The 17,771-nt window shown below is 38.9% G+C and overlaps 1 protein-coding gene across 1 annotated transcript in view; it reads left to right on the forward strand.

Moving 5' to 3' along the window:
* OTOA (otoancorin) overlaps window positions 1–14,262 on the forward strand; it is a 35,605-nt gene extending 21,343 nt beyond the window's left edge. Inside the window, 8 exon segments of the mRNA XM_057416890.1 lie at window positions 839–968; window positions 4,537–4,724; window positions 8,758–8,913; window positions 10,337–10,479; window positions 10,872–11,008; window positions 12,013–12,110; window positions 13,973–14,179; window positions 14,182–14,262. Of these exon segments, the coding sequence (XP_057272873.1) occupies window positions 839–968; window positions 4,537–4,724; window positions 8,758–8,913; window positions 10,337–10,479; window positions 10,872–11,008; window positions 12,013–12,110; window positions 13,973–14,179; window positions 14,182–14,262 (1,140 nt within the window).
* The last annotated feature ends 3,509 nt before the right edge of the window (window positions 14,263–17,771 follow it).

The following is a 17,771-nucleotide window of genomic DNA, read 5'->3' on the forward strand; positions in this document are numbered from 1 at the left end:
CCCAGTGCATTTATAGTGACAGAGACTCAAACATTTTTAGTACTTTATACCTTGCAGTGTTGTTTCCTCCCTTCTCCTACCTTCCAACAATGAAAGTTGTGTTTCTTATCCTATTAATGAGATCATACTGATTAAATTAGCATTTACTCATGTGGCCCTTTGCCCTAGGGCCAGTGTAGCATATGTAACAGTGAGCCTCAGCATTGCACTTTGTAGTTTCTTTGCCCTCTTTAGTTCTTCTAATCTTGTAATGTTTATGTATAGGACTAAACTATACTGGAATGAGGAATTAATTCTTCAAAAGTAATATGTGAGCACAGTCAGTAAATATTCCTCAGAAGATAATGTTTGTAACTGAACAAATAGAACAGGACTCTTCCACTGAAAGAAAGTTGTCTAGCACAGTGGAGAAGAGAGGTCAAAAAAGCCTAAAACACGTGAATAGGTTAAAATTATTTCTCTTAATTTAATTGGGTCCCTATCCTCAATTCTTATACTTATCTGACAAATTTAAGGCAAAATAAAGTACTTTCTGTACTACACACACTGAAATGGTGGAACTCATTGTTACAGGAGGATCTGGACACAGACTGCAATAAGACAGTGCTCAGGTGTTGCTGAGAGGGCATACAAGAGGGAGAATCATTCAGAATTTGCTTTGTTTCCTCTTTTTTTTTTTTCCCTCAGATGTATGCTGTTGACCTTTGGAGTAGCAGCAAATTTACTCTCCTTTTCTAAACATCTGCACATATAGGAAGGAGGTCTGCACAATCTTTCTCTGCAAACTGGTTTGTTTTAAAAGGGAAAAGTCCTACTTATTCTTTCTTTCCTTTTGAAGTTCCCAGATATCATTTTACAAATAGCAAAGACAAGCGGACCAATTTCTTCAGCTGAAGAGCTTCTATCAACTGTATTTGAATCTGTCTCCAATGCCACTGCCAACATCAAATCACCTGTCACCAGACCTGGTCAGTATTTCACATGGTATCAGTCAAAGTTACAGATTTACAATAATGCCATTTTGGGCTGTGCTGGTGCAGTTCAAACAGACTTTTTTGTTTCACTTTATCATTAAATACATTCTGAGAAGCCAAACAACAAAAAGCAAAGCCTCAAATAATTTAAAGAGGGTCAGACTTACAGCAAAACCGGTTAGTCTTTGTTCTCTTGCCCATGGTTGTCTGATACATTGACCAATTGCTGAAACACTTAATTTCATTACAAGATTGCACAGTTAAGCATCTTCTGGAATTTATCTGACTGCACAAAGGAGAAAGATGAATTATTTGAGTTAGAAGGTTTTGTTTATTTTAACTTTCCTGTGTAATTTAAGTGAAAATCCTTGAATTAAAAACCTATGAAGGTGATAAGTTACTGTTGTGCCAAAAGATTGCACACAGCTAATCTTTTGCCAGACATGGGCATATGTTGACTCGGCTGTTCTTAAATCTACATTGATGGCACCGTGTTTTGTCTGTCCAAATGGACAAAGTTTGCTATAATCTAAAAAGTATTTTAATTGGCAACTGAACTAATCTATTAGTGACATTATCTCTAGTAACAAATGGATCATTTTCTTTGTATAAGGTACATTCTTTGACTATATTCTGTTACTACAATAACTTTATTCTTTCTCTTGAAATTCACCCAGGCAGAATTTTTAAGCTATGCCATCCTATGCCATGGATAACAGCCCTACTAGGGGCCGAGGCTTTGGAAAGCGCTAATGGGAATTTAGACCCCCACAATTTCAAGGAGTTTGTTACTGTTTGCGTTTATGTCTGAAAGTTTTCCCATTGGTTCTCTGCCCAAGAGAATACAGATCCAAACTCTCAGCAAGCCCTTGAGGCACCATGGAAATCCATCTGCTTGTATAATGATAACTGTGTATCTCTGGGGATGAATTTTTGCTCCTGATACTGCTGTATTTGTATACAGAGAGAGACAGAGGGTGTTCTACAGAGTTGTAGTTTTACATAGCCTGGAAAAAAAACATGACCTCTGTTGATCAGAGGAGTCATTACACAGCTAACATGCTCTATAAAGTGCAGAATCTATCTGGTGGAATAGCAGTGTTTGTCCATCTGTATGAATGAAATTCACTCTTCCTTTAACAAGTAAACCATCAGATCACCAGTCTTTAAACATGGCACACAGGACTAGAGGTTCAGCATCAGGCAATTCTGTATGTTTGTGTCTTTACATGTGCTTTATTAGGCTGAGATCACAACACCATGAATCCCAAAGACTTCTTTAAGCATGCTAACTCAGGTACAGCCCAGTTGCAGAGCACTCTCATCTGCATTGCGAGGACCAAACTTGCCAGTGAAGCTAATGATCTTTGTCAAAGGGTAACTTGGCTCCAGGGCTATGAGAACTTGTCATTCACTTTGGGTGCATGAGCTCAGCTGAGGGGGTATCTGGAAGATAAAAATTTGAAGGATTTTTCATGCTAGTCTAAGAAATATTTCCACAGTTCAAGTGTGTTACTGAAGTTCTGTTACCAAACATCAACTCCACACAACTCACACAGTCGTTTCAATAAGGAATTAAATTTTATGGCTGATTTGGCTCTTATATTATGATATGGCTGTAACTCACTAAAACATTGGGTATTGTGCAAATGGCTCTGGAATAACACTGATGCTCTTCATGGTACCAACCTGCTATTTTACATTTCTCGCAGTCCCATTGTAAGCTAATGTTAATAACGATAACAATTAGCAGTGTCAGAGTTCTTACATCTCTGTCTGCATCAAGAAAAAAAGGTAGTACTTAGGGCAAAATGGAAAATAGGTGGTAAAATGTGGAAATCGTGTGCCTGAGGTGCTACTGGAAAGCAGTGGCAATGCTGGAAAAAGAATTCAAGTTATTTACTTCAAGCACTGAGATATTATACTATGTTACATATAGTATACGTTCTTCATCAAACTAAATGCAATTATATAGCAAAAGGAAGAGTGAAGTAGTATCAGACACAGGAAGCAAAGCCAGGAGTCTAGTTAATATTTCCCTCTGTAATTGCACCAGTGTATCTGGTGTGTTACAAATAATAAAATCAATATTTGTTTTTTTTTTTTGTAAGAACACAAAATATTAGGTTTACTTGACTTGGGGAAGGGAACTGCATTGTGTCTTGATGGGTAGTATTTACATAATAAAAGCTGACCTTTTGCAGCAGGGGAAAGTGAAACAATGCAGCTTCACAAGAGGGTGGTGTAAAGGGAGAGCAGAATGTCAGCTGGTACAGTGGAAGCTGAACAACATTTTCGTTTGCTCAACAGATTCAGTCTTTTCTGTGTTCTACCCACTACTGCAGCTTCCTTTGATGCAAGTAAATCCCTTCTCTGCCTCCTTTCAAAGTACAAATCTACTTTGTACATCCTCACTTTAATTTGTCTATCTGAGGGAGCTTAGCTCAGGCACAGCATCTGTGAAGTTCTTGGGTTTTACTGGTAACAACCGTATCCGAAGACACGTAGGGATTATTTGGTTTAGGTAATTATTAAATAAGGTTTTCCTAAATTAGTGACAGGACAGAGAGCAGTAAGCCACTACATTAGGATTCTAATTTCTGCTTTCCATCAATATTAGAGGTAGATTATGCCAACAGAGACCAGGATTTGTTAAAACACAGAATGGAAGCTGTCTCATTTGATCATGCATAGCACCAGAACCTGACCATAAATATGATTTTTTAAAATGGAGTTTTTCTGTCCATACAGTTTTGTTGTAAGTGAGCAGCCCTCTCTAGATTCTGACGTTTTAACAACATGCTTGACATAAAGAACAAGCACCATGCTTCTCTGACACATCCAGCTTCTGTCTTCACCTTGTTTAAATGTCAGGCAAGTCTTGCAAGACATACGTCTTTGTCAGGGTGTTTCAGAGTAAAAGGACCTCTCATGTCTGTTATTTTTCCTGTTCAACTGGAATCACATACGTGCTGTTTGAATGTGAGATTTATTCAGCTGCAACATTTTTCTGTGAACAGTGACATAGCTGTATGGAGACTTCCACCAAGGTCATCCCAAAGATTTGCATTTCATTTTTACTTAAAGCGAGGCTCGCAGAGAACAATGGTTTTACCTCAGAATAAGCTCTTGCTTGGGTTTTGATGCCTTTAGGGAATTAGACTTGAAAGAAACTTGCAAGATACTGGTTGTTCTTATTGCACACATCCAGATTTTAATTTTATTGTGCCATCCTGTATTGTAACTGTTCTGAAATATGTCTGCTCTTGTTTTCTTTTCCAGCATGCACTACCTTTGGAGGACAAAGAATATAACTTAATTTCTTCCAAGTTAGGCAAATTCTAGTTTTATATCTAGGACAATGTAAATATTTAACAGTGTTAATATTTAACAGTGTAACTATTTAAAGAAATTATTTTATTGCAAGATAATTAATTTATCGATATCACATCAGCTGCAGTTAATTCACAAACTGTCACCTTCTTGAATCTCTATATATTGCTTTGATTTCCTTTTTACAGTCTCCTTGAAGAAAACTCTTTCTATTTCACTTTTTTTCCAGATTGCCTGGGAACCAGAGTTCCTACTTCAGATGAAATCATTAAATTAGCAGAAGCAAATGTCTTTTGGTCAGTTCAGGAACTGAAATGCATGGACGCAGGGACTTTTGACAAAAATGTGGAACTTCTTGGGACTGTCTCTGGTTTTAACAGTTCTCAGCTTATTGCCTTGAAGGAAAAAGCCAAGCAGGTAACTATCCTGTCTGTGAAGGAAAATTAAATCCATAATTTGATTTGCTGCTATTGAACTATGCAGTTATAAAATAACTGTGCTATGGCAATGTGTCTACTGCTGCAAGAATATCTGTTGTTTATTGGAAAAATAATATGAGATGGTGGTAGAAGAATATTGCCCTTGCTTTAGAGTCAATAAGCAAGTAGTTCTGAGCTATTGGCAGCTGAAAAATGTAAGTGCTTTTAATTTCTTTTCAGTTGTTTGCTTCTCACTTTTCTTTCATAAATGAAAAATCAGCAAGCAGTACTATAGGCTGTTGATTGGTCTGCTGAGAATTAAATTGGGCACATTAAACTGTCTACATCAGTGTTAAATATAGTTTATAGTGGTGCAAAACCAAACTGACTGAGAGATACTGTTATTAGATGAATAAAGCTTGTTCTACCTCCTTATCACAGGCAGGGACAAACCCATCGGTAGGAAATTGTAGGGAGGAAAAAACACACATGCATTTAGTCTGTCTTTACTAGGATATTACTGATGAGTGCAAGTTAAAGAAGCAGAGCAGAAAGAAGACTTCTATATTTGCCAGGCTGTAAATTTATAGAGAGGAACAGGGCTGTAGTCTCAGCTCTCACCACCATTCCTGCAGCACTGCTGGCACCTCTTTCTTTCAGAGTGCAGCAATGCAGCTCCTCTGGAGCTCCTCAGAGAGGTACTTGCCCTGGCTTCATTCTGTACGTGATGCCCATACTGCAGCAGCAGTGCAGGACTGAAACCTCTCCTCATCTGGCACTGCAGCGCAGGATTTGTGCCAGAGTACTCAGGGGAGAGGGGGGTGCATTTCAGCACCCTGCATCTGGTGCAGAGCATCAGCAAGGTGTCTGGGCTCTGAGCAATGCTGCCTTGGCCAGCTATGGGCTGGGAGAGAAGTCAGACCCCATCCCTGTTGGTGTTGTACTTCTTCCTGAGGGTGACCCTTTGCTGCTTTGTGGTTGCTGCACTGCCAAGGAACCCAAACATACTTGTGTTCCAGCAAGGAAAAGCCTTAGGGTGCAGTAAAACAAGTTGTTTTGGTTGCAGAAAACCCAGAGGTGAAGAGGTTACCATCCCCAGCTGATCTTCAGCTTCCTGTCACCAGCATCTGCTGGAAGTTATCTGCTGTTTCCATCTCTGCATGACTAGCTGCTCTGTAATCCTGTTCTGTCAAAATGATCCAACATTTAAAAAGTCATTTTTAGGCTCCATCTGATGATTCTGACAGAATGAGGTTAGGAAGCATCTACAAGTGCAGTTGGTTGTGAGCAGGACAAGTGCAGATGCTTGGAGATCTGAGGCTGTGACCTCTGGAGGAAAGCAGAGCAGGGGACAAGGTGGGCCTGGGCAGCATCTCCTTAAACCACCAGCTGCAGCCAAAACAGGGAAGCTGATCATGACTTTTGGGTAGATAAGACAACAGTGCAGTTTTTAGCAATGAAGCTCCACTTCTAAAACTCCTGTACTGCAACTGCTCAAAGAGAAGTAGCACTAACCAGATTCCAAGGGCAGATGGTGACTCCCTGCAATTCTGTCTCTGCTGCCTTGTTGCAGCAGGGCAACAGCCCACTGCATAAAATGCATTCTTCCCAAGACATCTTCCTTCTATCAGCATGGAGACATGTGAGTTGGAAAAGGGAGGGAAAAAAAATACAATCCTAGAAGAAAATAAAGCCAGTGCTTATCCAAGATAATGGGAACTAAAACATTTTACAGCAGTGCAACATAATCATATACCAAGAGAGCGATACCCGCTGTAGAGAAATTGCCAACAAGTTTAATACACTCATATCCCAGCTATATGCAATTCAAAGATACACAGATCTGCAGTGCACTGCATGAAATTATACTCTGTCTATATGAGTGTTTGAGGGCAGATTGCTGCTAGACAAAAACAGACTTCCTATATATTAGTTGGCAAAATGCAATGGGCTGTTACAGTGAAAGTCAAGCATGAGAAATCAGACAGTACAGAGAAAGAACTTTGTAATTATATGCACATGATGCTGTTATGTTATTAACTAAAGGGCATCTTTGATTAAAGGTTTGATTAAGCCACCTTTAATTTCTCCTAAATCGATTGAATTTCCCTAAAAGAAACTGTGTACTGCTCATTGTTCCAAACTAATTCAAAAAGTCTAGTTATCAGATTGTGCCTAATGAAAGTAAGAAGCTTAGCTCACTCATAAGTGGAAGGTCTCCAAGCTCTGTGATAGTAACAGATGTATGGATCTGCAGTCTCTAGGTGAATGAGGACAAAGGAGTGTTTTATTTTCATATGTTGTGTTATTTATATCATTATATCTGAGATTTCATCCAGTGCTGTCAGATAATATTATTTATGAAGTACTTCAAATTCTGTAGTTTATGACCTAAATCAAGAAATAGACACACGACATTTATAACTGCATGTGTTTCATGTATCTCTTAAGCTAGAGAATAAAGAGCTTTAAAATTGGGCTAATGCTTTCTACTATCTATTTTCTTTGGAAAAGATTGAAATTTCCCAGGCTTAGACTCTTTTTCTGTTCTTTATGACATCGTAAAACCAGCATAAAAGATCTGGTGGAAACTCAGGCCCAGCAAAGCATCTTCTAAACAAATCCTTAAGCTGAGGGTCATAGTTGAGAAAAGTACCTCGGCAGTCCTGAGGCTGCTCTGTGTCGAATATGCACGTTGCTGTGAACAGCAGATAGTCTTCAGCTCTGTGTAAGGAATATCTTATTCCAGATATCCAACCCTTTATTTATGCAGGTTGTGCAGTTTCATAGGTATCTGAAGGTGCAAACAGTATTTAGTAGACAGCCATAGAGGTTCTCCTTCAGCAAGTCCATACTAGCTTTGGCCTTTACATTTTTTTTTTTTAATGTTCTGTTGTAGCTATCCTGAAAATGGAATAAATATTTCCACAAATCAGAGATCATGGATGATCAACTAAGCCTAGGACTGGGTTTTTAGTTTCATTTTTCTATGTGGAGTTAGCAGCACAATCATGTACTAGAAAACTGTCATGTATTGACTGATATAAGGTAAAATTGCTGGAATACAGGAAACCTTTACAGGGACCTTTATGTAATACCTGTCTTGTGCAAGTCACTTCCTCCAGCTAAAAGCCAGTGTCTTTTTTCTGTAAAGACAATTGGCCGCATCCTAAGAGGTACTGACCACTGATCACCGTGTTGTGTCATTTCCAACTAAATGTAATTGGCATCTCTTCCCTCTGCAAATTCAACTCTTGATGGACCTTCATTGTTCCTTATTCTGACAGACCTTTTCCTGAAATCAAAATTTTCTTAGAGTTGATGTGTGACAGCTTTTGAATCGCTGTAACGATATCACAGATAAGGTTAAAACCACTGGAACTTGTCAGTTTAGATACATTGGTACTGGTTTAGAAGAGTTCCTGCCTATTTCTTTGTTTTTTACAGAGCTTTACAGATTTAACTGTATCAATACTTACAAACACATTTAAATTATTAATTATTTTTTTATATTGCATGCACACAAGCTAGAAATCAGAACTTTAGTAACTGGCTGTTTGTCTGTATTACCTGATTCTCTACTTCGATTTCTGCTTTTCTGGTCAATGACTGAGCCAGAATAACTGCTCATAAAGGCAATTTAAGGTCACTCCACCAGAGTAATTGCAGCTACTGTGGAAGTCTGGGTTGTCCAGGTGCTGCTTTCATGGTAGTGGTGTAGCAGTGTGGATCTCAGCACAGACTTGCATTTTCATTGGTTTTAGTAGTACTTGCTCCTACAGCAACACTTCCGTGAGTCCCTGTGCTGACTTATCAACAAGCTCAAGCTGTACAAATTACAGCATTTTTAGATAAACTAACCATTATTAGTGTAGAACCTCAAAAACCTTCACAGTACACAAGCTCTGCCTTTGGTATGAAAAGAGGCATACTCCTGGTATTGGGACTTTATAAATCAACGGGTTTGAGAATGGTGTATATGGAGGAAGATACATAATGATCTATTAGACATTAATGAATCTCTTCTAAAGGTTTGGGGATTGCTGCCAGACTGGAAGAGTTATCATATTGTTTCCCTGGGCCGCATTGCTCTAGCACTCACTGAACATGAAATTGAAGAGCTGGATTTGCATTCTATTGACACCATTTCTGTACTTAGTCAGCAAACAGGATGGACTCTTACCCAGGTAAGTATGTTACTGGAGGTACTCCTGGTGAAAAGCCCTGGATTCCCACCCATTGGGAGTGAAGTCCTAGAAACAGATATAGCAATCCACACTACCCCCTGCTGCTTTTCTGCAGCTGTGACCCCAGTGAAAGTGGGCAGGTAGGTCAGCACTGATGTCTGCCTCGCTGCTGGCTTCCCTGGTGAGATGGCACAGAGGACATCAATCGCTTTCAATTGTGATGGTGATGAATGTATTCTTTAGCACTTGCCCACTAAATAGTAGAAAGAGGTCAGCAGCTCATCTCACCCTAGCCCTACAATAGATACTACTGCTAGGAGATACTAACCCTTCCTAAGAGTAATCACTGAAGAGGTAGTGTGGCCCCAGCCCCAGCATCCACTACCATAGAAGCCCAAGTTATTAGCAAATATGCCCCTCACATCTTCCTTTCTTTGAATAATTACTAGTTATGTCAATGGGACTTTCATAAAAAGAGTTAAAAGCTTTTATTGCATATGCAATTGGCAGCATATTTCTGACTTTGGGACCCATACCATCAGGGCTCCTCAGCTGCACAGATGCTGTATGGTGGCAGGCAGCTTTGGCAAAATATCACACATCCATGTAATAGATTCTCATTCTGAAGAGCACCATCAGAAAGCAGCACTTGTGGGGGAGGGGGGGATTTATACAGTATTAATTGGCTTTTGAGGTTTCCTGCTGTCAGTAAGAATAGCTGGTTAAGAGGCTCATCCTACCTAACTTCAGTTGTCTAGACGTTAGGCAGCTAGTTTAAGCTAATCATTTGAGGCTCAGCATTGTGGATTAGGAAATCTTGGAATATGCTTATTCCTTTTGCTGACTTTGGTGGATGCCTTGGTGGCAGGCTTAAGCTAGATACATAGTTTTTAAATGGTTAACTTAGAATGAGCACTGTCCTAAATGACTTAGGCTTGCAGAAGCATTTTAGTACCAATATCCCATTCATATCTGAAAACTATGCCTAAACACAGGTCATCACCTGTAGGTGACTCTTCGATAAGACAACCTGAGGATTAGGAAAAACTAAAAATTTCATACTGAACCCCTTGAGTAATTTGTTTTCTTACAGCAATTTAAATGAATTGGGCAGTTCTGTTGGTAACTCAGTGCCTGTTTCTTCTGGTGAAGTGTTTGCTTGTGACCTGGGTCACAAGCAGAGGTACAAAGTGCTTTCAAATCACTTGCACTTGGGAAGTGGTTGTGTAACAGTGCTTTGTTTAAGAGTCACATACAGATTGTGACAATGCTGCTCCTGAATATGGCAAAGTTACAATTAATTATATCAGGGAGCCTCAGGATTACATACGGTACATGGCTTCTAGTAAGATTTTGAGCTTTAGTAACAAAGCCTTCAATTATATTTACTCTGTTCATGCATAATATTTTACTGCTTTTGTAGGCAAGATCTATTTTGCAAGGTTTTCTAGAAGACTCTGGCCAGACAATCAGTACACTGAAAAGCTTTGATTTAGTTGGATTAGGAGCTATTCTCTGTGCTTTGAACTCCACAGAAATCATGTCCATAAGGCCTGCTGAATTCAGGTAATATATTTAATACTTAATGAAATATTCATTAGTATCTCTGTTGATAACATTTATTGTGCATTTTTTTTCCTTCAAGATTTCCAGAGCCTAAAGGATGCTATTTTACATTTTAAATGCATTTAGAAAGGTAATAACTATTACAGAAGGTGTACACTAGATACTTAAAATATATTCTATTTTAGGTTTCCTCTGCCATTGATATCTCACCATTTAAGTATTGCGTTGAGAAACCCAGGTTTTTGCTCAAAGTGTTAAACATTCGTATGCAATTTGTGTACATATGTTTTGAATGGAAAATGGGTTTAGAGACTTCTTACAGTAGACTAAGTATATTCCAGGTATATTTATGTAATTGCAGCATGTAACATTAACTTTGTTGCCTTTTACAGTGCTGCTGTTGCAAGAATTGGCCTGTTGTTTTGTAGCACCCCTGTTCTGAGCCAGTTTAAGAAGATGACAGAATCTGTGTTTGGTACCACTACCAGCTGGAACGGATCTGTTTTGCAGGAAATTGGTACTATAGCAGGTAACAGAAATCAGACTCCAGATGGTGATGGTTCTGAAGCATTGTTATGAAGCATAAAGAGACAGGTTCACAGAGCAGGGCCTTTTTCTAGGCTGGAAAAAGGCATTTCTTCTAGAAAGCAGTTACCTGCAGGGATGGACATTCAGCAATTTCATTAACACTTAAGGAAAAGTTGTGTTATCTCAGTCCATAATGTTCTCTCAGTCCTCTCAAACTGACTTTGGGGAGCATAGCCTTGAAGTCATTTGGGTCCTGTAAGCTGGAATGGGTAAATCAAGGAGGGTGAAACCAGTCAGGTTTTCAAACCCACTCACTGTTTGTCAGCCATGCTGCCACAGGAGGGGCTGTGTTGGGTCAGAGCAGTGCTCTAGCTGACCGAGCATTCTGCCTCCAACAGTGGAAAGAATGGGCTGCCTGGGGAAGAGCGAAAGAGCAGCAGGGTTGTCAGCCTGGAGTGGTACTTCTCTAGAGTGTCCTCACAGTCTCTGAGACTTCCTGAGCCAGAGGTCCCACACAATTTTGTTCATGGATTTTTTTTTTTTCCGTGTAATCACTTAACTGCGCACTGAACTCATAAATTTTAGCATCCCTGATGCCTGCAGCAATGATTCCACACTGTAAGTACCTAATGAGTGAAGAAGTAATTCCCATTGCATGCTTACACTCCCTAATCTTGTATCAGAAGAGGCTGTGAACAAGTATTCCTTAATAATGCTGCTTATGATTTTATTGATTTTTATCACTCTCTCGTTTCCAAAAGTAACTCAGATAGAGTACATTCCATACCATAGCGTACATTCCAGTGGTCAATGATGTCAGATGATTTATAATGTTGGAATATAATGAAAGAAAGCAAAAAAAAAGAACCAGTATCTCTCTCCATAACACACTGAAGTAAACCATTTATTAGATGTTTTGTATGAATGCTTAAAATTTGTATTTTCCTAAAAAAAATAAAAAGAGCGTTAACTGAGTTGTGTTCTTATTGTGGTTTGGTTTTTTAGGTGGTTTGAATGAGGATGAATTAAAAGCTTTTGATAAAAATTTGATGCCATATTTCCAGCCAGTGGCAATAAGACTTATACCTCCTGAAATTTTCCAAGTAAGAGCTTGGTTACTGAAGATGTAACCGAACTTCTATCATTTTTACTCTAGTATAAATAAACTGCAGCACTGATTTATAGTTTGGTTTTGGGTTTCAGCAAGAATTTTTCTACGGTGTGTTAAGTGAGAGGCAGTCAAGGATCTGAAACATTAACTTTCAGCTATATCATCTGTATTTGTGATGCCCATAAAATATGCTAGATAAGCTTTATTTATTCTTCAGAATGCATCCCAAGGAAAAAGCAAAGATCTAGGGTTGGAAAGCAGGGAACGAACTCTCTTTCTTCCAACCCTATATTCAGATATGAGTTTTCTTCTCTGTTTATTAACATTAGCAAGGATGCTATCATAGCTGCTCTCTGCTGACTATGTAAGAGCTTTTCTATTATCCTAAAATTTGCAACGTTCTCCCAGGTTAGCTCTAAAAAACAGATTGTACAGCAGATACGGATAGAAAGGAATTTCACCCAATTACATCAGATCTGAACGTGGACCAGAAATAAGAACATGGATCTTGAGATCTCTGCCCCAGACATCATTTGACCTAGTGACAAGTTTAATATTCTGCCTATGCTGGTCTCTTTCAGATGCTCAGGCAAGCAATGTACTTATGGATAGATGAGCTAAACAGTTAATTAATTGTGTCAGCTTCCATAAAAGAGAAAAAAACCCTTGACCATTATTTTGCACAGTACCACTGACAGTTTAGATGACCCTGAATTGTCCTTTGTGCAACTGTTTCTTTGAAAAACAGGCAAAACTGAAGATCTATAGCATTTTGTGGAATTTCCTTGAAATAATCATGTTTTGTTAGTAAGAATGGTAACAATGCTACAAAATGTGCTTAATGAATAACGGCACCCTCTTGGAAGAAGTTTTCAGTATTTGAAACATTCAAAGCAGAATTTGATTTTACACAAGTTTTGTGTAACTTCATTTTATGGCTGAATACATTATTCAGTTTCTGGTTTATGAAACATTATGGACATTAATTAAGAAGAGGCTCAATTCAGAATTTCTGGACCCACAGGCATCTGCATGTGTTTATTCAGTTTGAAAAAGCACATCATTTGGCAGACAAAAATCGGGAAGGGTTTGCTCTATTGTCTGACCTACTTGGAAGGGGAATTTAGTCTTTCTAAAGTAGAACCTGGATACAGAATTACTGCAGCAAAGTAGGCTTGCTGTGTAGGAGGGCTAAAATTCTTGTGACTGCAGAATGTTAACTAGTATCAAAGCAATCCAGCATACCCAATACATGCAGGCTTTACAAACTGGTTAATTGCTATGTGATATAAGATAATTACTGTAAGATTATGATTGCCATCTTTCATTTTTAAACTCAAGTTTTAATATGACCAAATTTGAAAGATTTTCAATCTAAATGAGAAAATTGAGTAATGGAATTAAAGCACTTTTTTTTTTCATGTCATTGCTTTACTGCTAACTATAATCAAAGGTCAAATATAGGTTCAAGTGATGTTGCCTGGGAGCAGATGTAAGAGAAAACAAATGACAAAAATGGGAGGATACACAGTGTCATCAGTGTTTGAACAGATCAGAAAAGAAACGGCTGGAAAATTAAACTCCAGCAATATATTGAAGAAATGTTCAATATAGTGTTGGCATAGAAAGCTTTTTCAAACTGTCAGATCCCAGCAACAAAGAGAAGAGTGAGAGCCAGATGAATGGTCAGTAAATGAATGCAGAGGGGGGTTTTAAGCACTATTGAGCTTTTTTTTTTTTTATGGCAACACAATGTTGAAAGCTACTTCCTCTTGTTCCAAATGCAAGGCAATGCTGACTTCTGATTCCTTACCTGCTTTATGTAATTGACAGCCTGGCTTTTATTTCTCCTAGGCATTGTCCCCAGAACAAATAGCAAACCTGGGCCCTGAAAGTGCCGCCATGGTTACCAGGTCACAGCGTGAGCATCTGAATACATCACAGCTCCAAAGCCTTCAGCTGGCACTGGATGGAGCCAGGACAAGCACCCCAGAGACACAAAACACTGCAAGCACTACCCAGGAGGTGCAAACCGCAGCTCCAAGTGGTGAGTATAGTCGCTCCCTTCTTCAGAGAGGGGAAGGACACACAGCAGTGGGGTGTTCAGTCCTGCATCATCCACCAGGATCACACCTGTATTTTGAAGGTGGGTTACACTGAGTTTCCTAATCAACTATTTAACTCGCACCTTAAATCTCATGCCTCAAAACGTTTGTTTGACCAAGACAAACGACGTATGTTGTTGGATTTACCCACAACAAGAGATAATGGAGGATGATGGTTAGAAGGCATTAGCAGCTATATGTTGCTAGTAGTGTTACACGATGCTAAGTACTAGTTTATGTAAAAGGCAGTCTGAAACAGTGAGCTTTTTCCTCTCCTCCTTTCCCGTATTTTTGGCTAAATTTGGCTCTCCCTCTCTGGACCTTCAGATCACAACCATTACCTGCAGCAGAACCTTGTTTTGCAAAGCTGAAAGGAGGTAGCACTGGGTTGGATTAGTATCTTTATCGACACTGTAGGACCTCTTGAGCAGTTTTTCCTGCTGTTCCCATCCTATTTGGAATTAAAGCTTATTAGCACCTACGTTTTAGTGGTTTAACATGTTTAGTGGTTTTTACTTCTCCATATTGCACTTTATACCAGACAAGTTGTGCTGGCAAGTATGTTAGTGGGTGCTTTACAATGAGTGAGAGTTTGGATTCAGTCAAGCCAACACTGAGAATTCATCACTATCAGACAGCAAATATTGTTGCTTCCAGTGATACCAGTGAGACATAAGCTGTTGAAGAAAAGAGAGGAATGTTGAGGTGCTAAAAGAAGAGTAAGGGGGACTGAATTGCTAAGATGCCCTTGCTGGAAATTAGAGCAGACCTTCCCCAGAAACAGTCTAGGTCCCTTGTGTTTGACCTGTCCCTCTGTAGATATGCCAAAGTAAGGAGTTTTCTGGGTAAAGATCTCCTGAGTTTGTGAGCTTCTTGTTCATTTTTCCTACTTCTAGTGAGTACCACCCCTAGGTAAAGCTGCTCTTCAGAGCTGTGTATGTTAAACTGGGAGTATTCTGAGCAGTGTCATCTTTTGAGCAGCTGAATGTAATTAGGATTCAGATGTTGGAATTTGCTGCACCTCTTTGAGGTCATGTAGGTAAGACTGTACTAGTGACACTAAGCCGTAATGCTTTCTGTTTTTCAGATGCTCCTTGTTTGAGTGGCTTTGGCATCTGGTTGTATGCTGTGATTACACTACATCTGCCTTTCTGAATCCATATTTGTTAAGCTTGAGGTAAGTTATGTTTTCAGTAAGAAGTAGCTTTATAACAGAAACAGGGAACAGCACAGGGAGAAGGACTGTAGGACCTTCTTCCTGCTTTAAGTACAGAGACAACAATTTTGAATATTTTTTCTGTATTACAGAGGTGTCTTGTACCTCTGTTAGACTATCTTTGAATCTAATCAAGGGGAAAGCCCTTTATCTTTACTGTAAGGCAAACATTAACAAAAGTTTACTTAAAATTCCATGTAACACCACTCCATTACTGCATTGTTACTTGGAATATATTGTTGGTTTTAATCTCTATTGTGCCTGTTCCAGTCTAAGATTTTACTCCACAACTGCTTTGATAATCTCCAGTTAAAAGAATGTTGCTATTAACTTTTATTGGATTTTACCATTTTAATAGACTAAAATTTAATGAGAGCCCTGGGCTTAAGGTATAAATTCCATTTAAGCAGACTAAATGCTAAAATGTTCTACTTAGTCTTTAAAACTGCAAATCAAACTATGTCAGATGACTTAATTTTCTTTGCTTTTTGATTTTCAGTGTCCTGGAGCTTACAGAGGAGATGCTAAAGAGTTGCAGCTCAGCACGAATAGTAGAATCAAGAAGCTCTGAGATTCCTGAGTGCAGAGTGGTTAATTTCTTAAAAGCAACACCTTCCTCTGCCATCATGAAGTATTCCCGTTCTCTGTCTTTAGGATTAACAAGTAACACAGTATCCCTCCAAATACTTCAGACAAATTTCAAAACTGAAAATGGCTTATCTGTCTCATGAGACAATGAGTAAAAGGTATGCTTATGTGTTAAGTAGGAGCCTAAACTATCTAGGGGACAGGTAGCAGGTGACTGTTATTTGGAAGCTGGTGTATTGTACCCAGTGCTTTTTATATTGGCTAATTTGGTCACACTATTGTGTCCTCCCATTGGGTTTTCTTCTCATAGTTTGAGCATACTTTCCCCTAGACAGAGGCTATCCTTCTGTGTGACCTAGCAGAAGCCATACTAAAAATTACTGCTGCTGTGATAAAATAACTTCATCTTTGGGCTGATGGTTTAAATCCTGCTCAGATAAGAAGTGATGATGTGTTCGTATAATCACCTGTACGAAATGCAGTTCCTCATGGGTGTATGTATTCAACACAGAGGGCATTGGCAATACTATTTCATGCAACAAAATGCACCATGGAAATATGCTTATGTTTATCATAAGCTCCCTCCACTTCAGATGGGGTTGAAGCATACACCTGGGAATAATAAGGGAAAACTGTTCACTGGGTCTACATACTACTAGGACTGTCAATCTAGCGCTTTCCACAAGTTCTATACTATCTAATTTATCATAATTATAAACCACAAATATTCTCATGTGTTTTATCAACATATGGCTTATGTGTCTAATGTTTCTCATGCAACACCTCAGTATTTTAAACAGTAGATAAAACATTAAAAACCCCCTGCATGTGAACATACTTTCTGATATTGTTCAACTTGATTTAATACCAAGAAAGCATGGTACAGTTCTCCATTTTGCCATTGGAAAAGTCTTTAGATTTTCTAGACTAAGAAGGGCAATGCATAAACTTATTTCGGGCTCTGCTCTAGTAAATGCTTTTCAAATATTTATTTGTATCTCTTTATGGCAAACATTACATCTAGCTCTCAGCACTGAAAGAAGAATTGAAATTTTACTACAGGTGGGAAAGCAGTAGGAGTGGGGCTGAGAGGGAGAGGCAGAGGGAAGAGGTTTACCGCTTCTGCTTCTGCCAGGGAGAGGGTGAACTTAGCTGTTGCTGCTGTTGGGGAGTAACAGCTCCCACCGAAGTCCCATATACTCTAATTCCTGCAGCAGCAGGAGGCAGCCTAATTTTCAGGGCTTTGTTTTTGGCAAAGTAGGCAGTGAGAGCGTGGCCGTTTTTCACACCCTCCTGATCCCTCTCCCTCTTTAGCAACCTGCTGCTCTAGGAACTGCCTGTGCCTATAACTAACCCTGGCAAGTGTGACATGATGTTACAGGTAGCACTATGTGCTCTAGTTATGCATTTTATGAGCAAAGAACTAATATTGCTGCAACTGCCTTGCACCTTTTTATCTAATGCTAACAATAAGATTCCAGCTCTCCCACTGTGTTTCCTTTACTGCATATAACAGTAGATTGCAGCATTTGTTTTGAAAAAATTTAAAAAAGAGAGTAAAGAGAAAAAAGAGAATAAAGAGAATAAAATGACCACTAAAACAAAAAAATGCTTCAGTGGAACAAATTTGTTATAAAGATTTAGCTGTTTTTTCATATTAAAAAGTTCTGCCTCATTTGGATGTGAAAGTACCAAGAAGTTGTTTGTTTTCTAGAAATTACGTGACTTGAATTCTGAATTCTTT

The sequence above is a fragment of the Pezoporus wallicus genome, unplaced genomic scaffold, assembly GCF_028554395.1.
Source record: "Pezoporus wallicus isolate ANWC-B61680 ecotype Strahan unplaced genomic scaffold, APGP_CSIRO_Pwel_v1 scaffold_7392, whole genome shotgun sequence".
NCBI lineage: Eukaryota > Metazoa > Chordata > Aves > Psittaciformes > Psittacidae > Pezoporus > Pezoporus wallicus.